We start from the raw sequence: 27511 nt of genomic DNA on the forward strand, positions 1-27511 counted from the left end.
CTAGTGTAGTGAGAGCACGCATTTTCTGGCTTGTTTTTCCTGCAACACACAAAGGGCAGTCCATTGATTTCAATGGGCTGGGCTACAGGTGGCAATTGGGACAATTTGGCATGTTATGGTTTGCGCATTTTTTTAGTGCTGTTTTTCTGTGTTTGACAATTATTTTTTCACATGGCAAACCGTGTGTTTACTTTTGTGTTTGGGTTGCAGTTAACAATTAATGGCACCTAAAGCGCAACTAGTTCATTTTAAGGTGTAAAAAGGTGGCCATGCACTATACACTCTGTACAATTTATGTAGAATCTCCTTTAGATTTACCAAAACTATATAAAAGGAGGGCACACCTATCTATCGAATTAGGCAGGCCCTTGCACTAAATAGTTGATGGCAAATCTAAAGGAGATTGTACACTCAGATTGTATAATGTATGGTGAGCTTTACAGACTTCCAGGGACACACCTTTCCTGTTTTCAATACTACAGCTCGGATCCACATAGGCTGTTATGTGATTGCTCAGCTCCTGCACACTCTGCCAAATGATAGATTAATGCAAGGAGAAGATACAAAACGTCAGCAGAGGACGATCCTGGCTGTGTAATCAATAAGAATGATGTTCATTGAATGTATGCGAGTACAGAGGTGGGCAGGAGCAATCTCCTGCAAGGGGGGGGGGGGGGGGGGGAGGTGCAGGGTGTGTGGTAATGGGTTCCATTAGAATGGACACCAGGAAGTAATGAAGGAGTTTTCTATGGAACACACTGGAGGTAAAGCCTGGCCTGGAAGTCAGGAGAAACTTTATTTTCTACAACAGAGGTAGATTATTGATATATTGGTACACAGGGAAGCTGAAATTTAGAAAAAAAAAAAGTGAACTTAGCCTTCAACCTGTGACTGGATTTCCTCTCGGCAACTGTTCCCGTAATGGCACCATCTGCCATTACAGGAACAATCTACAAACTTGATAACCTCACACTGTTATTAGGGAAAAGTACACACAATTGTATACTTAGTGAAAATGAACACTACTTTATCTTTAATGCCAGATGGTGATCACTTATGTAAACTGGAGCAAAGCAATCAGCTGGATTTCATCTTTCACTTTTTAAGAAAAAATATATATGGCAGTCAACCCAATCACTGTTAGGCAACATGCTACATACTAAAAGGCTGGTTACATGACCAGTATAGAGAACAGAACGAGACAGAGCATTTTTAAACCATTTCATTAAATTGTCTACATTTCAGTGTAATCTCTGCCTTAGAACTGCTAAAAGGAGGAATAAAACCTGCTCCTAATTATGGAAATTATTATATGGGGATCAGCATACAAATGTCTAGTAGGTACATGATGTGCAATGGAAAGAAATACTTTACTTTTATATATGCTGCAAAATCTTCCCTTTGCTTCAGAGTCTCTAGATAGATGACAGCAGATGTGTAATTGAGGCAGTAGATTTGATGGCTTAAGCAGAGATTATCCTTGAAGTACTGCAACATCAAATGAAAAATGTAACATTTAGCCAAAATCAACAACATATCTGACTTTTTGCAAGCTGTACTTTATGAATATATCTCATACACTTCTGATATGATTCCCAAATCAGAAAACCAAAAAATAAAACAAATACATTACTTTAAATCACACCAATGCATTCATTTTATTAATATTTTTTTGCTGTAAAACCTGACAGGACAGCTGATTACAACAATTTACAGCCTTGACCAGATTTCACCCAAATGTGCATCAATCTATCAATCTGACAGTGTACGGAGTGAAATTATTGTCATCTGGCTGCTGTGAACATTTCTGATAAGTTGGAGTCACTATTTTGCTTTTTAGTAGCTCCTAATTGTTATCATTTAAAAAAAAGTGATGATGTGTATTTAGGGTGTTTTTGACTCACTTTTATATATTTTTTGAATTGGTAATTAAAAAAAAAAAATGTGGATTTTCTACAGGGTGGAGGGTGATACAGCTGGTTCAGACAACCAGTGTTTTCAGATAATTGTGTTCAGTATATATATATATATATATATATATATATATATATATATATTTATTTTTTTTTTATGTTATGCCCACAGTCATTTCTTTTAGTCACTGATATATGATGAACTGTCCAGTTGCCATGCTTAGGTGCCAATTTGTACATACAGTATCTTACAATTATACTATATATGTATAAGGCCTTGTGTACACATGTATTATTTCTGCTTCTAAATTGATTAAAAGTAAACATAAAATCAAGTACAGCTTCAAACATTTCAGAAAAAAATCAAAGCACCTTAAAGAAACTCAGAAGCAGCCTTACGACTAAGAGATAAATTATAACCACCTCAGATGCTAAGCTGGGTAGAATTAGTAGATTTTCGTTCTGCATTTTTCTACTCATCAGTGGGGTCATATTGACATAAAGTGAGGGAAAAAAGTATTTGATCCCCAGTCTATTTTGTACGCTTGCCCACTGACAAAGAAATGATCAATCTATAATTTAAGGGTAGGTTTATTTAACAGTGAGAGACAGAACCACAAAAATATCTAGAAAAATGCATTTCAAAAAAGTTATAATTTGATTTGTATTTTAATGAGTAAAATAGGTATTTGACCCATTCGCAAAACATGACTTAGCAAAACTCTTGTTAGCAATCACAGACGAAAGGCATTTCTTGTAGTTGGCCACCAGTTGTTCCCACATCCCAGGAGAGATTGTCCCACTCCTCTTTGCAGATCCTCTCTAAGTCTTTAAGGTTTTGAGGATGAGGTTTGGTAACTCGAACCTTCAGCTCCCTCCACATATTTTCTATGGGATTAAGGTCTGGAGACTGGCTAGGCCACTCCAGGACCTTAATATGCTTCTTCTTGAGCCACTCCTTTGTTGCCTTGGATGTGTGTTTTGGGTCACTGTCATGCTGGAATACTCATCCATGACCCATTTTCAATGCCCTGGCTGAGGGAAGGAGGTTCTCCGCCAAGATTTGATGGTACATGGGCACGGTCCATCGTCCCTTTGACGCTGTGAAGTTGTGCTGTCCTCTTAGCAGAAAAACACCCCAAAAGCATAATGTTTCCACCTCCATGTTTGATGGTGGGGATTGTGTTCTTGGGGTCATAGGCAGCCATCCTCCTCGACATGGCGAGTGTTGATCTTTACAAATCTTCTCTAAGTCTTTAAGGTTTCTTGGCTGTTGCTTGCCAACTCGAAGTTTCAACTCTCTCCATATATTTGTTACAGGACTAAGGTCTGGAGATAGGCTAGGCCACTCCATTACCTTAATTTGCTTCCTCCTGAGCCACTCCTTTGTTGCCTTGGTGGTATGTTTTGGCTCATTCTCATGCTGAAAGACCCATCCATGACCCATCTCCAGTGTTCTGGCTGAGGGAAGAAGGTTCTCATCCAAGATTTTACAATACATGGTCCCATCCATTGGCCATGCAGGAAAAGTCGGGTTGTACCTTTAGCGGAGAAACAGTCCCAAAGTATAAGGTTTCCACCTCTGTGCTTGACTGTAGGGATGGTGTTTTTAGGGTCATAGTCAGCATTTTTCTTCCTCCAAACACGGCGAGTCAAGGTAATGCCAAAGAGCTAAATTTTGGCCTCATCTGACCACAGCACTTTCTTCCAATCCTTCTCTGAATCATTTAGATGTTGACTGACAAACTTCAGGCAGGCCTGTACATGTTCTTTCTTGAGGAGGGGGACCTTGCAGGCGCTGGAGAATTTCAGTCAATGGCGGCTTATTGTTACCTATGGTTTGTTTGGTGACTGTGGTGGTCCCAACTGTCTTGAGATCATTTCCAAGCTCCTCCTTTGTAGTTCTGGACTGATCCCTCACTTTTCTCACAATCATCCTTACCTCATTAGGCAAAATCTCACATGGCACTCCAGACCGAGGGCGATTTATGTTTTTTTTTTTTTTTTATTTCTTCCATTTGTGAATCCAACAGTTGCTCCAACAGTTGTCTTCTTCTCACCAAGCTTCTTTGCTGATTGTCTTGTAGTCCATTCCAGCATTGTGCAGGTCTACAATCTTGTCCCTGATGTCCTTTGACAGCTCTTTGGTCTTGCCCATGATGGTGAGTTTGAATGGAAGAAAGATTATGTGGACAGGTGTCTTTTATACTCATAACGAGTTGTCGTTAGGAGCACCTTCATAAATTGACAGGACTAATCTGTATACCACATGAGCACATACTGTAGCCAGTAAAATTGTTGGTTGGTTGGGGATCAAATACTTACTTATTTTTCTCACTGAACTGCAACTCAATTTATAACATTTTTATCATGTGTTTTTTTTCTGGATTAATGGTTGATTTTCTGTCTCTATCATTTAAAATACACCTATGATAACAATAATAGACCCTTCATTTCTTTGTAGGTGGGCAAACTTATCTAGGAATTACATTGATATAACCAAGAATTTTTTCTTAATTAAACTGAATCATTCAGTCTGTTTTGCTGGGATTAGCTGTGAATGGTCAAAGCTAATCACATGGTCCACAATATAAAATCAATACATTGTATGGATCAAAACATAATGTCCATATAAATTCAGTCCAGATTCACCAATAGAGATCCTTCACAGAAGAGATGGTTAAATCCCCATTCAAATACACCTTTCTGTGATACAGTGCCCTGAAAAATTATCCATACCCCTTGAAATTTTCCACATTTTGTCATGTTCCAACAAAAAGCTTAAACATATTTTATTGGGATTTTATGGGATAGACCAACACAAAGTGGCACATAATTGTGAAGTGGAAGGATAATGATAAAATGGTTTTCAACATTTTTTACAAATAAATATCTAAAAAGTGTTGCATGCATTTCTATTCAGCCCCTTTTACTATGATATCCCTAACTAAAATCTAGTGGAACCAATTGCCTTCAGAATTCACCTAAATAGTAAACAGAGTCCACTTGTGTGTAGTTTATACTCAATGTATAAATACAGCTGTTCTGAGAAGCCCTCAGAGGTTTGTTAGATGACCTTAGTGAACAGACAGCATCCTGAAGGCCAAGGAACACACCAGACAGGTCAGGGATAAAGTTATGAAGTTTAAAGCAGGGTTAGGTTATAAAAAAATATCCCAAGCTTTGAACATCTCAAGGAACACTGTTCAATCCATCATCCAAAAATGCAAAGAGAGTGGCACAACTGTAAACCTAGCAAGACATGGCCACCCACCTAAACAGGCCGGGTAAGGAGAGCATTAATCAGAAAAGCAGCCAAGAGGCCCATGGTAACTCTGGAGGAGTTGCAGAGATCCACAGATCAGGTGGGAGAATCTGTCCATAGGTCAACTATTAGACTGGGTTCACACTTATGCAAATTGAATGAGGGGTTTCCTGCATCTAATTTGCGTGACAGGAGAGTGTGACCAGCTCACACACCTCCAGGGCAGCTGCGGTCAGCATTTGGGAAGGGCTCTGTGCATCTTTGGCTTTGAATCGGATGCAAATTTGGGCAGGAATTCTGACCCGATTTGCGCCTTAAATCTGTGAATAGGGACACACAGGACCCCCTGCTGTGAGCCGCGGCTGCAGCATGTGTGAACCCAGCCTAAGCTGTGCACTCCACAAATCTGGCCTTTATGGAAGAATGGCAAGAAGAAAGCCATTGTTGAAAGAAAGCCATAAGAGGTCCCATTTGCAGTTTGCGAGAAGCTATTTGGGGGACACAGCAAACATGTGGAAGAAGGTGCCCTGGTCAGATGAGACCAAATTTTAACTTTTTGGTCTAAAAGCAAAACGCTATGTGTGGTGGAAAACCAACACTGCACATCACCCTGAAAACCCTATCTCCACCATAAAACCTGGTGGTGCCAGCATCATGTTCTTGGGATGCTTTTCTTCAGCAGGGACAGGGAAGCTGGTCAGAGTTGATGGGAAGATGGACAGAGCCAAATACAGGGCAATCTTAGAAAAAAAAAAACTTGTTAAGAGTCTGCAAAAGACTTGAGACTGGGGGGGAGGTTCATCTTTCAGCAGGACAATGACCCTAAACATACAGCCAGAGCTAAAATGGAATGGTTTAGAATTCAGGGATATTCAAACGACAGCCCACCAGCTATTGCGGAACTACAAGTCCCATGTGGCATTGTAAAACTCCGACATTTACAGACATGACTAAGCATGATGGGAATTGAAGTTTGTGAACAACTGGAGGCCATAGTTTGTAGACCCCTGGTTTAGATCAAAGCAAATGCATGTGTTAGAATGGCCTAGTCAAAGTCCAGACCTAAATCCAATTGAGAATCTGTGGCAAGACTTGAAAATTGCTGTTCACAGACACTCTACATCCAATCTGACAGAGCTTAAGCTATTTTGCAAAGAAGAATGGGTAAAAACTGCACTCTCTAGATGTGCAAAGCTGGTAGAGACATGCCCAAAAAGACTTGCAGCTGTAATTGCAGCAAAAAGGTGGTTCTACAAAGTATTGACTCAGGGGGGAGGAATACAAATGCACGTCACACTTTTCAGATATTTATTTGTAAAAAGGTTTAAAAAACCATTTATCATTTTCCTTCCATTTTACAATTATGTGCAACTTTGTGTTGGTCTATCACATAAAATCCCAATAAAATACATTTAGATTTTTGGTTGTAACATGACAAAATTTGGAAAATTGTAAGGGGTATGACTACATTTCCAAGGCACTGTATATGTGAAAAAAGACATGTAGATAAACCTAGATTTCCACCACGTTAAGACAAATCTCTATTCCTCTGATTCCACCAACATCTATGCACTCACCAGAGGTACATAATGATCTTAATTTTCCCAGCTTTATTTGATCTCCCAAGTCTCCACACAATTTTTTCCAGTGTATCACAGTATCGCTTAAAACATCAAGCAGCCGCCAAACCAATATGCCAATGGAAATAGTGGCATGACGTCAGCACATTGGCCCCACCAAACGCATTTCATGCCCAAGCACGTCCTCAGGGGTTCTGCCTGCATTAAAAGCGTTGGATGGGGCCTGTGCTGATGTCACATCGGCGTTTCCGTATATTGGTTTGGCGGCTCCTTGATGCTTTAAGTGGTACTGTGATACACTGGAACAGATTGTGTGGAGACCTGGGAGACCAAATAATAATGGGAGAATTAAGATGGACATGATCATCATGTACCTCTGGTGAGTGCATAGATGGCGGTGGAATCTTTATTCACATATATCCCAGAAAAGTGTATATGAATGGCGATTTAACCATCTCTTCTGTGAAGACCTATAGGCGCTCACATATTTATATTATTATTGGATAACCACATGGTACAGATGGGCTGTGATTACCTGTCTGTGCCATGTATTCAAAATTGACCAATCACAGCTAGCAACACAATTGTACACAATGAATGGCATGAAAGGAAGCCATCCATTGTGTACAACTGTCATGTGACCTGCTGTGATTCATCACAGGGGTCACATGAAACAGACAGGGAGCCAGTACTCTGATCAGTCATCAGCCGTGTCCCGTAGACACGGCCGGTGACAGATCGCATTGCTGCGCGGCCCGCGAATAGCACTTCGTGACAGGATGTCATATGACGTCGTCACGGTGGGAAAGCCACCGCCGGGCCATCATTTGTCTATAGGCTGGATCGGAAGTGGTTAAAGGCAAACAAAATCTTGAACTACTTTTAAACGATGTTCATATGTACTGAGAATTTTTCTATGAATTTTCATTTGAAAATCTCCTAGTACATACCCACCTTAAGTCAAAAGCATGTTAACCCCTTGGCGCGGGCCACACACAAATATGCAGCCTCTCGGTGGGTGGGCCTTGGCGCTGAGCGGCTGCATATTTACATTAATTAGTGCAGATAGAGGTATGCCGAGAGTTAGGTGGCTAACGAAAATATAAACAAAAGAAGAGAAACTGCGCTACAAGCTCCAAGTGATCCTTGAGAGCAACAACTCTGCTGTGAAATACACACAGTCAATATAAACAGTTATAACTAGAGTTGCGCTGAAACAAATTTTAATAAATGAATCAATAAAAAATTGTAGAAAAAAAAGTCCAAATATAAAATGACCAATCCCTAATGGGCAATCATAAAATATGCTGAACCACCAGTGCGAGTAGTGAAAAATGGTGAAAGAATATAGTCCAAGTTATGTTGAAAGAAGTCCTTCTAGTGATACTGACACAATTCAACACCCAAATGAAGTGTGACCTCCACCGTATAAAATGCTCGCTTACCAGCTAATATGGACCTCCGATAACGGGTGGTCAATAACGCTTGTAACTTATACCCAGCCAGGGCCTTTATTCATCCAGGAGGGTCTTTGTATGAAGATGGCAACTCCCAAAGCATTTCCCACAGTAAAAGGGTCAACAACAATCAAATCTCAATCTTGGCTGCAAGCCCTCCACAGAGCCTGTACAACATGGAATCCGCCCTCAGCATATCACACTCAATGAAGTTCCCCAAAAAAAAACATAAGGCTCGCCATAATGTAAAAACATATAAAACTTTTAATCTAACAAAACTGATTGCACTTACATCTAGAAGGCATTAAAAATACATTGGAAAAACACATGCTGGCTGGCTAATACAGCAAATTAGCCGGCCGGCAAATAAAATTTGTTTCAGCGCAGCTCTATTTACAACGGCTAACGGAAATCACGGCAGTTACATAATCATAAACCCTGCCCTGCCTCGTGGCATCCTAAACCTCATAGAGGCCAGGAGGCGTCTGTGCCAAGAGGTTCAAGTTACATAGTAGGTGAGGTTGAATAAAGACAATAGTCCACCCAGTTCAACCTGTGTAGGTGTGTGTGGCTGTAATCATCTCACATAGCCCTTAATGTCCTGATCCTTGAGATGTACTTCCCGCAGAAACCACCTCTTGTGGTAGAGAATTCCACAATCTTGTAGCCCTAACAGTAAAGAACCCCCCACGTTGCCTGAGGTTAAAACGCTTCTCCTCTAATCGCATTGTATGCCCTCTTGTCCTCTTGTCCCTTCGACTGAACAGCTTTTTTTCTAAGCTGAGATCCCCATTGAGATATTTATAAATTGCTTTCATGTCCCCCCTCAGGCGTCTCTTCTCCAGGGAGAATAAATTGAGCGATTGCAGACGCTCTTCATAGTTAAGGTCCTCCAATCCCCTAATCAGTTTAGTTGCCCTTCTCTGGACTCTCTCCAGCTCCAACACATCCCTCTTGAGGACTGGTGACCAGAACTGGACAGAATACTCCAGATGCGGTTGGACCAGAGTTTTATAAAGTGGAAGGATTATAGTCTAATCTCTGGAATACATCCTTATCTTTATGCATGCTAATATTCTGCTGGCTTTGGCAGCTGCCGCTTGACATTGCATGCTGTTGCCTAATCTATCATCAACCAAGACTCCCAGATCCTTCTCCATTTTTGATTCCCCCAAGGGTTCCCCTCCTAACGTGTATTGGGTTTTTATGTTTTTAGTCCCCAAGTGCAAAACCTTACACTTCTCCACGTTAAACCTCATTTGCCATGTCGTTGCCCACTCCGTTATTTTGTCCAGGTCATTCTGTAGGATATCTGCTTCATGTTGTGCAGTTATTGCCCTGGCCAATTTTGTGTCATCTGCAAAAACTGATATTGAACTACTGATCCCGTCCTCAATGCTGTTTATGAATAAATTGAAAAAGGTTGGTCCCAGGACAGAGCCCTGGGGGACCCCGCTTACTACCTCAGACCAGTCTGAGTATGCGCTGTTTACTACCATCCTTTGGACACGCACTTTTAGCCAATTCCGTATCCAAGAGCAAACCCTGCTGTCGATACCTGCAGACCTTATTTTACAAATTAAGCGCTTGTGGGGAACTGTATCAAACGCCTCAGCGAAATCCAAGTACACCACATCCACTAGTATGCCCCTATCTAGCTCACAGCTCACCTCCTCGTAGAATGTTAAGAGATTGGTTTGACAAGAACGCCCATTTGTAAACCCGTGCTGATTACTGCGGATGATGTTGTTGTCGTTAGCAAACTCTACGATATAGTCCCTTATCATCCCCTCCAGAAGTTTACATACTATTGATGTCAAACTGACAGGCCTATAATTTCCCGGGATATGCCTCTGCCCCTTTTTAAATATCGGAATCACGTTAGCTTTCCTCCAATCCCCTGGTACATCTCCTGTCCTAATACTGTCAGCAAAGATCAGGAACAGTGGTCTAGATATAACCTTACTGAGTTCCTTGAGTACTCTCGGATGTACGCCATCCGGGCCTGGTGATTTGTTTGTGTTAAGTTTATCCAGCCTTTCCCTGATTTCACCATCTGTTAGCCATAGTGGCAAGTCCTGTGAATTACTGCTAACCATACAGTCAAGGTCAGTGTACCCCTCCTTTTCCTGTGTAAAGACTGACAAGAAAAAAAGCATTCAGCACGGTTGCTTTTTCAGTGTCCTCTGTAACCATCCTCCCATCATTGTTAATTATGTGTGCAATATGCTCTGCCCTAGTTTTTTTGCTGTTGATATATTTAAAGAATTTCTTTGGGTTTTTTTTTTACTATCCTCCGCTATTTGTCTCTCAAAGTTGATTTTAGCCATCTTGATTTCGTGTTTACTTTTCTTATTTGCCTCCTTGTATTGCTCGAAAGCCGATACTGTGCCCTCTGATTTATATTTCTTGAAGGCCAATTTTTTTCCCTTAAGTTTTTTAACGCTACGGTTTAGCCAGCCAGGTTTGGCTTTGTCTCTTCTAAATTTATTTCCCATAGGAATGCACTGCAAGATGCATTTGCTTAATATGTTCCTAAAGCATTCCCATTTTTTCTCTGTGGTCAGTGATCCCAAGGTTTGGTCCCAGTTTACCCTTTCCATCAATGAGTACAATTTTGGAAAGTTTGCCCTTCTGAAGTTTAGGGTTCTTATGTTCCCCACTTGCCTTGTTATATTGTTATTTACACTAAATGTGATCATCCTGTGATCGCTAGAGCCCAGGTAGTCCTGGACTCCTACCTCCGAGATTAGGTCTGGGTCATTAGTGATTAATAGATCCAGGACTGCGTTTTTTCTAGTAGGAGAATCCACCAACTGTGACATGTAGTTGTCCTGTAAGGTTTCCGTGAATAGACGGGCCTTCTGTGAGTGTGTAGTCCCCTCTTCCCAGTCAATGTCAGGATCATTGAAGTCCCCCAATAGGATGACTGATCCCAGTTTTGCCACTTTACCCAGTAGTGCTAAAAATTCCAGCTCTACCTCCTCCTCTTGTTTAGGTGGCCTATAGCAAACCCCCACAATTACTTTTCCCTTTTCTCCTTCCCTATGGCGCTCTACCCACACAGATTCTAAATCCATGCTCATCCCATCCGTAATGTCACTCCTCTCTATCACCTTTACATTGTTCTTGACATAGAGACATACCCCTCCCCCTCTTTTTCCTACCCTGTCCCTCCGTTATACCGAATACCCCTGGATATTGGCCAGCCAGTCATGTGAGGGGTCAAACCAAGTCTCTGTTATTCCCACAAGGTCTAGGTCATCCTCATGTACTAACATTTCCAACTCATCCATTTTATTAGCTAGGCTCCTGGCATTAGCATATACCCCTCTTAGTTTTACGGAAGTTAAACGTGATTGGCGGTTATGTTTATTCCTGTTTGGTCTGAGATTTTCCCGCACAGACCTGCCAATTGACGTTGTGGACCTACTGTCGCTGCTGACCCTACAACTGCCTTCAGTCCTTTGCTCCCTCCTGACTGACTCTACTTCTGAGCCCTCCCCCCCGTCTCACATAAGCATTCTGTATTCAACTTACTTCTCAGTAACTTGCACCATATTTTGAACAAGAATGTGCATTGCAAAAATGAGGTACAGGTGGTGTATTACAATGCGTTTCGTGAAGCCTAGATCGTGAAATGCGCTGGGATACAGTACCTGTACCTCCTTTTTTGCAATGCAATCGACTGATGCCAATGGTTTTGTGTCTTTGTGTTTAATAATATGTATTATGACCTTTTAAAAGGAGGGTGTGCAGGGAGCTGATTCTAGACACTGCAGTTTTATTACCAATTTTTATAACTAGGATCATATTCCTTTTTAACAAACATGTTATTGAATAAAAATCATGAATTTAATTCATGGTGTGGATTTCTTCCGGAGGTTGGATATGAAAGCACCTCGAAAATCCCGCATACCATTTATTTTTGTTCAGATTAATTTTTAGGATGTGGTGCTAAGGTTTTTCAGTTATACCCAGTTTCAAATTGTTATACACCATATTTTGCAAGGCCCCTTTTTACAGCACACATGTACTTGTAATTATGCTGCATCATCTCTATGTACTCCTATGTCATAGTTATTATTATTATACAGGATTTATATAGCACCAACAGTTTGTGCAGGACTTTAAAAATGAGGGCAGACAGTACAGTTACAATACAATTCAATGCAGGAGGAATCAGAGGGCCCTGATTATTAGAGCTTACAATCTAAAATGGGAGGGTCAAGTGATAAAAAAGGTACCGTAATAGCTGTGGGGATGAGCATATGGAGAAAATAAAAGTAGAGTTGTTAAGTAGAGATAGGCTTCTCTAAAAAGAAGGCTTTTTAAAAAGGGTGCATGGAGATCGGTCTTAGGGTATTAAGATTGGTGGGGTTCAGTGAGATTTTGTAAGTATGGGGGTGACCTGTACCTGTTATAGTGGGTCAAGGAAGATGCCAGTAGAGAGGGAGAGAATAAATATGCGAGTTAAAGACTGTAGAATAGAGCAAGAGCAAGAGTGTGACTGTAGTAGAATGATGTCCAAGGAACAGGTGGTTTGGTGGGTGTTAGAAAAAAAGTTAAGCTACCTCCTCTTTAGTAGCAGGGTTTAATGAGAGAAGTATTGAGTGTGTTATGAGACTGACCTTTGATAGCAAATCTGCCAGTGATAATGAGAAAGATGTAGGTAATCCCAGTTCCTTGCTTTCAATCGTATGAAAAAGGCTGGTGGCAAAATTCAGGCTTTCCTAGAGAGAAAAAAAATAAACATAATTCCATTAGCGGTGTTTACTAAATATACAAAGTGAAGAACACCAGCATATAACCTTAGTAACTGAAATCATGTTGGAGAATGTGGAGTTCTGCACACTGTACAGCCTGCTTTCACTTTACAACACTTTCCATATAAACATGTGCAAGTTTTGACATTCTAACACAATACAAATTCAAATTTTAAAATTTGCTTAACCAAGTACTGTATATTTCACTTTTTTATTATAATTCAAAAATGTACAAGACTGGAAGAAATCTCAAATTGAATTTTGTTTAAATCGTCTAAGGAAGACTGCATACGGATAAAGTCACTTTAACCACTTCTGGACCGGAAGGATTTGCCCCCTTAAAGACCAGGCCTTTTTTTGTGATTCAGGCACTGCGTTACTTTAACTGACAACTGCGCGGTCGTACGACGTTGCACCCAAATAAAATTGACGTCCTTTTTTTCCCCACAAACAGGGTGGTATTTGATCACCTCTGTGTTTTTTTGATCATGCGCTATAAACAAAAAAAGCGACAATTTTGAAAAAAAAAAAAAAGCAGTATTTTTTACTTTCTGCTATAGAACATTCCCAATAAAAAAAAAAAAATTAAAAATCAAATTTTTTTCATCATATTTGGCCAATTTGTATTTTGCCACATATTTTTGGTAAAAACTGTGTGGGGGGCAGACTTGGTAGATGGAAACAGGGCTCCTGTGTTCAGAAATAACAGGAACACAGGAGCCCTGTTTCAATCAGTGACAGATGAGCGGTGTGCCGTTGTACCACCTTCTGTCAGTCCCTGCAGCGATCGCCAGGTTCCCAGTGGCCATCGCGGCCGCCGGACCTGTTGCTGAGCTGCAGGGCTAGAAAACAGGTGTGAGCGCGCCCGGTACCCGCTCCCGCGAGCCGCCGTACGGGTACGGCGGTTTGCGCAGGAGAACCAGACTGCCGCAGTATATCTGCAGCGGCTGATCATTTCACCAGACTGGACCAGACCGGCGCCTCTGATGTACATTGCTCAAAAAAATTAAAGGAACACTTTGAAAACACATCAGATCTCAACTGGGAAAAATATTATGCTGGATATCTATATATGGACTGGGTAATGTGTTAGGAACGAAAGGATGCTACATCGTTTGATGGAAATGAAAATTATCAACCTACAGAGGGCTGAATTCAAAGACACCTCAAGAATCAAAGTGGAAAGTGGGCTAGTCCATTTTGCTGAAATTTCTATGCAGCAACTCTATATGGTACTCAGTAATTTGTATGGCCCCTACGTGCTCCTGAACAGACCGAGGTGCAACCTGGTGGCGTCGGATGGACCAAAACACACAGGTCCCTGAGGTATTCTATTGGATTTAGGTCAGGTGAGAAGGGGGGGGCAGGGCATTCAATAGTTTCAATTCTTTCATCCCCCAGGACATGGCTGCATACTGTAGCCACTAGAGGTCGAGCACCAGGAGGAACCCAGGGCCAAATGCATCAGCATAGGGTCTGACAATGGGTCCAAGGATTTCATCCCGATACCTAATGGCAGCCAGGGTGCCATTGTCTAGCCCAGTGTTTCTCAACTCCGGTCCTCACGGCACACTAACAGGCCAGATTTTAAGTATTACCTTGGGGAGATGCAGACTAGAATACTGCAATCACTGAGCAGCAAATTATATCACCTATGATGTATTTCAGTTTTCTTGCAAACCGGACCTGTTAGTGTGCCCTGAGGACCGGAGTTGAGAAACACTGGTCTAGCCTGTAGAGGTCTGTGTGTTCCTCCATTGATATGCTTCCCCAGACCATCACTGACCCACCAACAAACCAGTCATGATGATGTAAGAGGCAGCATAACATTCTCCAGGGCTTCTCGGGATCCTTTCATGTATGTCACATGTGTTCAGGGTGAACTTGCTCTCATCTGTGAAAATCACAGGCCCCCAGTGGCAGACCTGCCAATTCTTGTGTTCAATGGCAAATGCCAATCGAGCTACACAGTGACAGGCAGTGAGCTCAGGGCCCACTAGAGGACTTTGGGCCCTCAGGTCACCCTTATGAAGTCTGTTTCCGATTGTTTGGTCAGAGACATTAATACCAGTGGTCTGCTGTGGAGGTCATTTTGTAGGGCTCTGGCAATGCTCATCTTGTTCCTCCTTGCACAAAAGAGCAGATACTTGTCCTGCGGATGGGTTAAGGACCTTCTATGGTCGTGCCCAGCTCTCCTAGAGTAACTGACTGTCCCCTGTAATCTCCCCCATGCTCTTGAGATTGTGCTGGGAGACACAGAAAACCTTCTGGCAATGGCACATATTGATGTGCCATCCTTTAGGAGTTGGACTGCCTGTGCAATCTCTATAGGGTCCTGGTATTGCCTCATGCTACCAGTAGTGACACTGACCCTAGCCATATGCAAAACTAGTGAAAAACAGTCATAAAAGAGGAGTGGGGAAATTTTTTTTTCAGAAAACAGACTTAAAGGAGGTTGCAAACCTCAGAGAAAAAAAAATTAAAACCTGAAAGACAAAAGGCATAATGAGCTAGTATGTATCGTAAACTAGATCATTATGAAATACTTACCTTAGAACGAAGCCCCCGCATTGCCGCCCGCTCGTCGGTGACACGGCCGACATGTTCATCCATCCTACTTCCTGGTCGCGTCCTCCGGCCATCTGATTGGCCGGAGCTGCGATAATGTCGCGCAGGAGCCGCCGTTCACGGCACAGACTCTGAAAGTACAGCACGGGCGGTCGTTCCTTCAGAGCGCATGCGCCAGTGAGGTCGCTGGCTGCATGCAAAGTAAATATCTCCTAAACGATGCAAGTTTAGGAGATATTTACAGTATCTATAGGTAAGTCTTATTATAGGCTTACCTATTGGTACAAGTACACAACATAGAATGAAGCTGACCAGTGCAACTTCGGTTCAGGTTGGGTTCAGTTTAGGTTGAATTTTAAAAGATTAGTCCATACACATGTATTGTCAGGTATTAAAGAACTGGTCCTTCAACACCATTACAAGACACCAGCTGTGTACAGGACAAAATACATTATGGACAATAAAGGAACTACATGCACCAATACAGTCATCTTAGGATCAGATTTGGGCAGAGTAGGGTTTTCAATATATATATATATATATATACACATACATACACACGCAGTATATAAATATATATATAGTAATACAATATAATTACCATGCAGTTAGATCTAAAGCAACCTAATAAAAACCAATTATTACCTTTCAATTAATCCCCATTATTTATAGAACAGTAAGGAGTCTTTCTATCTCAGCAGCAGTTTTCTATATGTAAATGGTATTTATTGAGGAAACATGGCAGGAAACATATTTACCTGGTTCAAATCCTCCAGATTAGCAAATAACCTAACCGGATCCACATCCAACAGAAGATCATTGTTCTGTAAGTGCTTTAGTGCATGAAGAAATATCTATAGTACAAAAAAGAAAAGGCGTAAGTGAAGCATTGTCATAAATGATGTACAATATTTTTCTTTAACCAATAATACAAGATTAATAAAGTATACAAAAATACTTGAAAGTATTTAAACATGAAATGTCAATTGCAAAGGTCTCAGACCAATGAAACCCAAGTTCTAATTCATATTGCTTGTTCTGTGTGTATAAAGCTGGCCATACACTAATAGAATGTTGTTTTGAAAGTATTTCAAATTTTTCTTTTACCATTCAAGTTTTGGAGTGAATGGACTTTCCTGAACGAAAACCACATTTATTTTTGGAAATTTGTTAGTTCAAAAAAAAAAAAAAAAAAAATGTTCCATCCCGCTCTTTCAAATTTTCTTGTCACTGTGGTCGAAAACAAACATTGATTTGACCCCACTAATGATTAAGAAAACTGAATGAATGTTCTTAATTTTCAACATCTGGGAGTCTTGGTTGATGATAGATTAGGCAATAGCATGCAATGTCAAGCGGCAGCTGCCAAAGCCAGCAGAATATTAGCATGCATAAAGAAAGGGATGTATTCCAGAGATAAAACTATAATCCTTCCACTTTATAAAACTCTGGTCTGACCGCATCTGGAGTATTCTGTCCAGTTCTGGTCGCCAGTCCTCAGGAGGGATGTGTTGGAGCTGGAGAGAGTCCAGAGAAGGGCAACTAAACTGATTAAGGGATTGGAGGACCTTAATTATGAAGAGCGTCTGCAATCGCTTGATTTATTCTCCCTGGAGAAGAGACGCCTGAGGGGGGACATGATAGCAATTAATAAATATCTCAATGGGGATCTCGGCATAGAAAAACAGCTATTCAGTCGAAGGGATTGCATGAGGACTCGAGGGCATACAATGCGATTAGAGGAGAAGCGTTTTAACCTCAGGCAACGTGGGGGGTTCTTTACTGTTAGGGCTACAAGATTGTGGAATTCTCTACCACAAGAGGTGGTTTCTGCGGGAAGTATGGTGGCTTTTAAAAGACTCTTAGACGTACATCTCAAGGATCAGAACATTCAGGGCTATGTGAGATGATTACAGCCACACACACCTACACAGGTTGAACTGGATGGACTATTGTCTTTATTTAACATCACCTACTATGTAACATTTTGAGCAAACTTCAACTAGTGTGTGGCCAGCCTAACTCACGTGTGCATGCTAGATTGATCTCATTCCTCAGGAAATTGGACATTCCTCAGGAGAAAGGCATTCCAAATCTCAGATGAGCAAACATGTTAATACCTACAGTGAGGAGCATAGGGGGAATATTGACATCTACTGGAGGAATCCTTCAGCAGATTATCTCTGCACAAGAAAATAAAACTTGTACAAAGTTTTCTAATTTGTTGTTTATGAACTTGTTTGATTCTTTCAATCCTGGCCATCGGCAAGATAGTGTGGGAATTAGCTGTATCGGTATCTTTACAAGATCAAAGAATAAATGCACAAATAATGTGGCAGCTAAACTTGCACAGCACTGAAGAGTATTATTCAATTGGGGAATCATTATTGTAGCAGATTTCTTAAAGAGGAAGTAAACCCTCCTCTGCAACTTGTACCTATAGGTAAGCCTATATTAAGGCTTACCTATAGGTACTGTAAATATCTCCTAAACATATACCGTTTAGGAGATATTTACCTTAAATGCAGCCAGTGACGTCACTGGTGCATGCGCTCTGAAGGAACGGCCGCTGGTGCCATTCCTTCAGAGTCCCGTGCCGTGACCGTCGGCTCCCGCGCGCGGGAGTGCCGTCACCGTGGCTCTGGCCAATCAGATGGCCGGATGCCGCGATCCCGGAAGACGGGCGACTGGACGGGCGAATGTCCAGTCGCCCGTCATACAGGTAAGCGGGCAGCAAAGCGGGGGCTCGTTCTAAGGTAAGTATTTCATAATGAGCTAGTATGCGATGCAAGCGGTTAACACAGATTTAGACAGATTTGTGAACAATATTTGAGAGAAATAGGCCTTTTGTGTACATAGAAAAGGCTTAGATCTTTTGAGTTCAGCTCATGAAAAATGGGGGCAAAAGAGTTGCATTTATAATTTTGTTCAGTATAATAGCTATTAACACAGTCTAGAAAACATGTTCCCACATCCTATACATTTGAAAAACTACTTTCAAAATCCAAATAAAGGGCATTCAATGAAGAAAAAATGTGTAGCTAAACTCACCATTTTCAAAACGAGTAAATGCTCCAAAAAATAAGTGCATTCCGAGGTAAACAGCTCCCATACAGACTGTTGTCTTCTCCTATTTAATGCACTAGGAATCCCCTTAGGTTCAATATGATGCATGTTTCTGAATTCTTCCCAAGTTTTATCCTGTATTTAGAAAAACAGCAGAATAAACTATCTACGTTGATCTACCAAATAAATAGAAAATGTTTTTTTTTTTACGAATTTTTGACATCTGAACATGGATACAGTAGAATTAGTTAGATGTGAAAAATTACCAAACAGAATTATTCTGGCAGGATTTAAATATAGCCATGGCTCTAGATATGCACACAAACAACATTTATATTGATTACCATCATACAGGAACTAAGATCGTATCTGTGGACAAAATGTAAAATCGTATATTCATTGCCACAATGTATTTACATTATTTCTAACCTACTCCTAATAATCTGATATTTGTAAACTTACTTTGTTATGTTCTCTACTCTTTTACTTACCTGAATTCTGTGCCACCTATTTACTATGCAACTACTGCTGGGTCACAGAAATCACAGAGCCTGCCTTCTGAACGACAGAGGTTCTAAGAGGAGCAAATGCAGGAGGCGGAGTCAGTACAGGAATCACTTTTTGCAAGCAGCAAGGTACCATGGCATATGTAGTCCTTAGGAATAAACTTCTATTGCATTGTCAAAAATAACTTTTGTTTGTATTGTTATTACAATGCTGATGTTATAGAATGAAAGTGCATACTGTGACCATAGAACTCCTTTAAAACTACAATGACTTGTACTTAGTAATAAGTGTTTCCAACCGCCCATGTTTTTACGGGCAGTCTGTGAAAAAAGTGCTTGTAAAAAATGCCTGAGACAGCTTGGCTTGGAACTGCTTATGCGCAGTTCCGGAAACAGCGGAGAGTCAGAGATTGTGATATCTGGGAATTTAACTAGAGTGCCTGTGCGTTCGGCGTAGGCGGGTCTGGCAGAGGCAAAGCGGGAGCCTGAGCAAGTGTGATGTCATGATTATGGTGCATTTCCCGCCACCACCGCCAGCCGCTAGTAAAAAAAAAAAAAAAACAACAACAAGACTCAGGAGCCAAACGGAGCGTGGCCTCTTGTGTGTGGGACGGATTGGACAGGATCTCAGCAAGGCAACCCGGGACAGACGAGCAGGACTGCGATAGTCAGACAATCAATGACTCAGTAGCAGACCAGCAGTGCTTTTCTGGACCGGAGTCTTGGACTCTGGAGGGAGCAGTGACCACCTGTCCAGGCGTGGGAGACTGGACTGGATATACCCAGGGATGATACAAGCAAGGTATGGCATTAAGACTTCTGGAGATGGCAGAAAGTTATTGTGGAATTGGCTTTCCCATTTAGATATAACTTGTTCATCGAGCCATTATACCTTTGTACACATAGTAAGTGCCTGAGATGTACATGATTGGCAGTTGACCCATGTTGTGAAGATTTGTTTCTGGAAATCTGAAATCCCAAAACCCTGATGAATGCCACACTAAAAGGAATGATGTATTCTCTACTACTCACTCTGCTCTAGGTAATGACCTGTCTGTTCTGTACCCCACATGCCTTTGTACAGTATAGTGTTCTGTGCGTTCAATACTCAGGATGGCTCCAATCTGCAGATTGTGCTGTATGGTCTGTTCTCTGACACCTCCACTCTAATTATACAATGCATATTGGATATGCCACACCACTCCTTTATGCTGAAGTTTTTATACAGAACACTACCACTCCAATCAATTTACAGTTCTGTATATTTTATACTGCACAGCCACTCCACTCAGTATACATAACTGGATATTTTGCACTAAACACTATTCCATTCTGCATATTGTGCGTTATATACTCTTCATCCTGTACATTGTGCTGTACATAATTTGCTGCTAACCACTACATTTTGTACACTGAGCTTTACCTTTTATACTTTAAGTGCTGGTTCACACTATGGTGATGTCAGACATCGCATGACTATGCAAATCGCATGTGATGTCTGTGCGATGCAAATTCACCCAAACAGATTGCATGTCTGAATTTGCATCGCATTCAGACTAAAGTCGTGCAGGACCCTTTTTTTGGTCCGCACCAGAATCAGATTACATGGGTGTTCACATCTATGCGATCCAATTCCTGTCCAAATTGACAGTTCGCACTGCGATATGTGAACTAATCTGGAGGTGTCCTTTGCTTTGTATTGACACTCCCAGCAATTTGCATGTGGCAGTGTGAACTGCCTGCAAGTCGGGTGCTATGCAGGAACCCGCAGTGGATTCGCAGGGTTCCCGCATCGCACCAATGTGAACCGGCACTTTAGCTCCATACTATAACTCTGCTGTATGCTATACTGTATACTCCAAATGTCTCCACTCTGTGCCATCCATCTAGAGGAGACTGTCACAGTGTCACTAGAGGAGGGGACAGGTGTGTCAATTGTGGTGGTCTGATGAGGTCACAGAGAGTCAGACTCATGTGTCCTCCTCATCTGTGCTGCTGCACATGTTGTCAATGTCACTGAGAGTCAATTTCATGTGTGTGCTTGGCCTGCCTGTCCATTCTAATTCCTTGCCCTCCTGTCTGTCCCTAAACCTGGGGTTGGGTGGGGGGGTGGGGGGGGGGGGAGTTTGAGCCTGCCTGGAGACTGTCACTGACACTGAGGGGTCCAACGTCCAAGCAGGCAGCCAATTTCATATTGTGTCCAGGGGGCCCTAGGCACCATATTATGCCCTTCCTGAGCCAGGAAAAGGAGGGGGGGAGGTCAGAAGTCGGTTTGCTGAGCACTGCAGTGGCTGAGGGCCTCTCTTGGTTCTTGCTGTTTGGGCAATTGCAAAGCGGTTCTTCTCTATCTGTGGGCATTAGTGCCAAAAACTGATGGGTTATAAAAACCTGCCCTTACTATATCATAAAAAAAGTTTTTTTTACCTTAATATATACCTTTAATCGCATTGCTAATTATATATTGTACTTGTTTGTACAATATATATTGTACTTGTTTGTAGCTTAACCATTTCCCGCCCGTCATATAGCAAAATGACGGCCGCAAAGTGGTTGCTCTATCCTGGCTGGCCGTCATATGACCCCGGAGGGCACGCAGAGCGGTGATCGGTAGTGCGGTGTGTCACTCTGACACACAGCATCTCCGATCCCGGTAAAGAGCCTATGACGTAGGCTCTTTACCATGTGACCAGCTGTGTCCAATCACAGCTGGTCACATAGTAAATAGTAAGTGCCGTTGATCGCCTTACTCAGTTTGCGCCTGACAGGCGCGAGTAGAGAAGAGCCGATCGGCGGCTCTCCTGACAGGGGGAGGGTCTGTGCTGGTAATCAGAGCATTGATTACCAGTGCAGACCCTTGGGGGATGCCACTAGAGCCACCAGGGATTGCCCACCCATGGCCACCAGGGATGCCAATCAGTGCTCAGGAAGCCGGTCAGTGCCCTCCTCATCAGTGCTGCCCATCATTGCCATCTATCAGTTCCGCCCAATAGTGCCCATCATTACCATCTATCAGTGCTGCCCACCAGTGCCGCCTATAGGTGCGCATCAGTGCCGCCCATTAGTGCCAGCCATCAGTGCCACCTACCAGTGCCCACCAATGCTGCATATCAGTGCTACCTATCAGTGCATATCAGTGCAAGTCAGTGCTGCATATTAGTGCCTCATCATCAGTACCACCCCATCAGTGCCTCCTCATCAGTGCCTGTCAATGCGGCCTCATCAGTGCAGGAAAAAACGTATTTGTTTACAACATTTTATAACAAACAAAAATTTTTATTTTTTTTTTCAAACTTTTCAGTCTTTTTTTATTTAGCAAAAAAGAAAAAACCTTGTGGTGATCAAATACAACCAAAAGAAAGCTCTATTTGTAGAAAAAATGACATAAATTTGGTTTAGGTACAGTGTTGCATGACCGCGTAATTGTCATTCAAAATGCAACAGCGCTAAAAGCTGAAAATTGGCTGAGCAGGAAGGGGGTGAAAGTGCCCTGTATTGAAGTGGTTAAATACTGAAATTTGCACTTATAGCAAATTTTGTAGCTTTTGGAAATGCTAGTAAAAACTTGGCTGTGCCAGTAAATTTGGGGTATCGTGCCAGTAAATTTCAGTCTGGTAGGTTGGCAACACTGTTAGTAATATTATTATTATTTGTGCATAATATTTTTTAAAGTTCAACCATTAGCATTTTTTTTACATTTTGGATAGAACAAGAAAAGCTTAGAGCGTCTGTTTGTGGCCTTTTTGGGAAATTTTCCTTCACCGTCCCTCCATTTAATTGTTAGCTAATCATAAAGTGTAGAGAAATTTAAATACAGACCCCATGAAAACTCTAGCGAATACAGAAAAAAAAAAAAAAACTTATCTGGAGTTGGACATTATTAAAACTCAACATTTTCAAATATATTTGTCATTTAAATTTTACAGTCAGTATATTATCCACTTAGCCTTTGCAACAATACCTTGACACTGTAAAAACTGTATTCACTGAAGTCTGGTATCTTGAAAGAAGACAGGCAATTCTCCAAATCTGAAATCTGTTTCTGTTTTCCCTTGATAAACTGAAAAGAAAATAAGCAACAGTCATGACATTTTTACAGTACAATTAACTACTGATTTACAGTACAGTATTTTAATTCTGTTAATAACCCACTAAGGATTAACAAAGCAACTGATCAGATTTAAGACTAATGCTGCTTTCACACTGATGCGGGGTGGTTTGACCGCACTGCAGGAGCAGTGCAGTATACCTGTGGGTTTGGTGCTGGGTAGCTGCTCTTTCCCATAGAGTTCGATTAGGTCCTAATGGTTTTGGTGCACTTTCTGAAAGCTCACCAAAACCACAGGACCTAATAGAACTCCATGGGAAAGAGCAGCCAACCAGCACCAACCCCATTGGTACACTGTTTATTCTCATCTCTAAGAGATCTGAAAATAATTCCTGGCTGTTGGCCCCCCTGTATGATCCTGTACACAATTGTAAAAAGCAAAAAAAAAAAAAAAAAAAATGCCTCATAAAGGCTACCAGTGTGGCACACCAGACTGGTATTTCCAAAACAAGAGGACGGGAAATATGCAGACATCTCCCTGTATTCCCTTTAACCCTGGCAGTGCTTGGAACTGGGAACCCAAAAATGCTCTAAACTTCAAAAAACACACCCAATGGTTTTTTAACAAATAAACTTTCATAATAGAGGGTAGTAGGATTTTTACTTTAAATCCCATGCATGCCTGTCCATTTATCCTATCATATATTTAAGTAAAATTAAAGACCATTGTTTAAACAAAAACATAAAAAGAAAATGAGATACTCACTGATGTTTTCTTAGAGAAAGGCCATTTTGGTTTCTTAGCATCTAGATAAAAATATTGTGCTATTAATGCCTTCATTTTCATCGACAGTACTTGTTTTGTACTACTGGTATAATAAAGTAGGAGTAATTACTTTCGGTGTGTTATTATGGCATCTAGGAATAGTCTGCCATTCTATGAATTATTGGATTTTTGTCTTACCGTAAAATCCTTTTCTCTGATGTTCATTGACGGACACAGCTCCAGAATCTTCTTAACCATTCGGTTATGCTGCCTCCTACACTAGTAGGACACTAGGCAGGAAAAAGCTTTACCACGCCTATAGGGCAGTCCCAGGGGATATACTCCCACTTCATGCTATAGGCATTCAGTTTTGTTGCAAGCAGTGTCCGGAGAAAAATAACCCAACTCTATAGAGGGGTGGGTGCTATGTCTGTCAATGAACAACAGAGAAAAGGATTTCATGGCAAGACAAAAATCCAATTTTCTCTTTCGTTCATTAGAGGACACCGCTACATAATCTTAACCATTGGCACGTCCCAAAGCAGTGTTAAACATGGAAAAACACAGCAGAAAAAAGTTACCAAAGGCTAAACCTAGCCAACCAGGTAAGATGGAGCTCAACCAGGAAAGACTGGAGCTCACCTGAAAACAATACACCATCAAAGAGGACAAGTTCCTCTTAAACAGCAGCCTGCAAAACCTTGCAGCCAAAAGCAGCATCTGCAAAAAAAAACAAAAAAACATCCACTTTAAAAAATTTTGTGAAAGTGTGCACAGACAACCAGGTGGCCGCTGTGCAAACCTGCATCACTGACACCTGATGACGGGAGGCCCAAGAGGCACTAAGCGCCTGAGCAGAAATGTGTCTTAACAGGGAAATGAGGAACCTGACCCTTAATTGAACATGCCTGCACCACCCTTTGCCTGATCCATCTGGAAATGGTCGCGGCAGAGGCCGCCAACCCTTTTCGGAGTCCATCCGTAAGTACAAATAGTGAGTCCGATTTCCTAAACTACTCTATAGCCACTAGATACAACCTGATCACCTGGACCACATCCAGAGAATGCAAGGCAATATCCTTAGGATGTTTAGGCTTAGGACACAGGGAAGGCAACATCATGTCTTCATGCAGATGGAAACCAAAAACAACCTTAGGAGGGAATGACTGACAAGGGGCAAAGTACCACTTTATTTCTGTGAACGACCAGGCAAGGTGAACGACAGGACAATGCTGCCAGCTCCGACAACCTGCGTGCAGAAGTAATAGCCGCCAGGAAGGCCACCGTCCGGGACAATGTAAGCAGAGGAATCCCATGAGTATTTTCGAAAGGCGATTTCTGGAAAACCAACAGCACCAAATTGAGGTCCCATAGGGGCAACGGAGACCACGCTGGAGGAGCCAAGTGGCGAACCCCTAGGAATAAAGGTGCAAAGCAAAGAATGCGTGGTCAAAGGACGTTGAAAGAAAACCGCCAAGGCCGAGACCTGGCCTTGATGGTACCCAAAGCCAGATGCTGCTCAACCCCTCGGTGGAGGAAAGCCAAACTCTGAGCCAACGAAAAGGAGGGGGGTGATTCCTAAGAGATTCACACCACGCAATGTATGCTTTCTGAACACAATGGTAATTTTCCCAGAAGTAGATTTGCTAGCTTTTAGCAGCATGGGAATCACCAATTCAGACAACCCTCTATCCTTCTGCACCTGGCTTTCGACAGCCAAGCCGTTAAAGCCAGCAAATCTAAAGCAAGATGGAAGATTGTCTGTTGTGCCAACAGATCTTCTCTGAGGGGAAGTCTCCAAGGACCATTGGCGACCAACCGTATCAGATCTGCGTACCAATGATTTTCCCTGTCAAAGTGCAGGAGAGAGAAGCCACCAAATCAGGGACCCTCTCATACCCCAGCTCAACAGGATCAGATTGTCTAGAGACTGTGGATTCTTGTCCCAGTTAGCAAGAATCTCCCTTTGCAGAGGTCTACTGAGGAACTGTGCAAATGTAACCACTTCGAAGGTAGACACCATCAGGCCCAGCATCCACATGCAAGTCCTGAGAGATGACTGACTGCTGTACAACAGAAGCCGAATTGCATCCTGCAGCTTTGGGAGCTTGTCCCATGGGAGAAAAACCCTGGCTGAGGCCGAGTTCAGAGGCAGACCCAGAAAGTCCAAATTGGTGGACATAACCAGAGCAGATTCCTGGAAATTCAATTTCCAACCGAACTCCTGCAGAGTATGCACAGTATTCTCCAGGCTGTCCATCAGAGCAGTTGGAGACTGCTCGCAGATGATGATCGTCCAGGTAATCCAGTACCGCAATCCCCCACTGGTGCAACAATGCCAACAACTGGGCCAACACTTTATGAAGACCCGAGGAGCTGAGGTGAGACCAAAAGGGTAATGCCAGGAATTGATAATGCTCCTCGCCCATGGCAAGCAGCGGAAGCGCAGATGAGGAACACATATCGGAATATGAAGGTAAGTGTCCTTGATATCGATAGAGGCCAGAAGATCCCCTTGATGTAGGGATGCCACTACCTTATGAATGGACTCCATTCAGAATTTCTGTACCTGCACAAAGCGGTTCAGAGCTTTGAGGTCCATGATTAGACGTACCTTGTCTTCCTTCCTGGGGACTGTAAAATAGGTTTGAAGAAAACCTTCGAAAATGTTCAGATTTTGGAACCGGAACAATCACCCCTTGTACTAGCAAGTATTGCACGACCTGAAGAGACCTCGCAGGCGGTCTGGGGATAAACGCAAGTTGGAAGGAAAGAATCTCTCTGGGAGGATAAGCCCGAAACTCGATCTTGTAGTTGGACCGAATCGGCTTGTGGACCCACTTGACTTGAATCAGGGTTGTCCACGGGTCCGGAAGGACCTAGACTAGGTCCTATTGGAACCTCCGGAGGAGGTCCTTACAGACTTAGATCCCTTGTCTTGAGATCCTGCTTAAGGATATCATCCAGGGAGGATCTGAACAGGCAATCCCCCACAAAGGTAAGATCAGATAAGGCTTTCTTGGAAGTCTGGTCTGCAGACCAGCATTTCAGCCATATCCTGTGCCGAAGGAGCACTGCTGTCAGGGACAGCCTAGAGACTAAGGGAGCCCCATCCAGAGAGATATCGCAGATGAACTGCAACCCCTGGGCCAACTGGTCCGCCAGCTCCACAAAGGCAGGGAGAAGCTTTTCCCCCTCCAGATCCTGGCTCAAAATCTTTGCCCACTCCGACAAAGTCTGGGACACCAAAGCTATGGAGGGGAACGAACCGGCCACAGTAAACCTGTGGCAGACCAAAGTCTTGGCTCTCCTGTCAAAAGGGATCTTTAAAAGCCACAGACTCTTTCACCGGAATTAGGGTGGATTTTTTCAGCCTGGAAACCTGAGAGTCCACCACAGGTGGGACTGCCCACTTATTCAACAGAGACTCCTCAAAGAGATCCCGTCTAGCGAAACGCTTAGGCACCGCCATATTGCGACACAGACTCTTGATAATTTTGTCAAAGTAGGCGGGAAAAGGGAATACCTTTGCTGCTTTTGAGGAGCCGTGGGTACCAGGCTCCTCTAACGCAGTAGCAG

The 27511-nt window shown here is 42.3% G+C and overlaps 1 protein-coding gene across 1 annotated transcript in view; it reads right to left on the reverse strand.

Moving 5' to 3' along the window:
- Positions 1-27511, reverse strand: part of PLEKHG7 (pleckstrin homology and RhoGEF domain containing G7) — a 137270-nt gene that overhangs the window by 20937 nt on the left and 88822 nt on the right. Inside the window, exons 5-10 of the mRNA XM_082256921.1 lie at positions 23933-23973; positions 23080-23178; positions 18601-18750; positions 16308-16403; positions 12847-12948; positions 1375-1488 (exon numbers count right to left, since the gene is read on the reverse strand). Of these exons, the coding sequence (XP_082113047.1) occupies positions 1375-1488; positions 12847-12948; positions 16308-16403; positions 18601-18750; positions 23080-23178; positions 23933-23973 (602 nt within the window). The remainder of the gene's footprint in view (positions 1-1374; positions 1489-12846; positions 12949-16307; positions 16404-18600; positions 18751-23079; positions 23179-23932; positions 23974-27511) is intronic.

Source organism: Pelophylax lessonae, assembly GCF_965119305.1.
Source record: "Pelophylax lessonae genome assembly, chromosome: 4".
Lineage (NCBI taxonomy): Eukaryota > Metazoa > Chordata > Amphibia > Anura > Ranidae > Pelophylax > Pelophylax lessonae.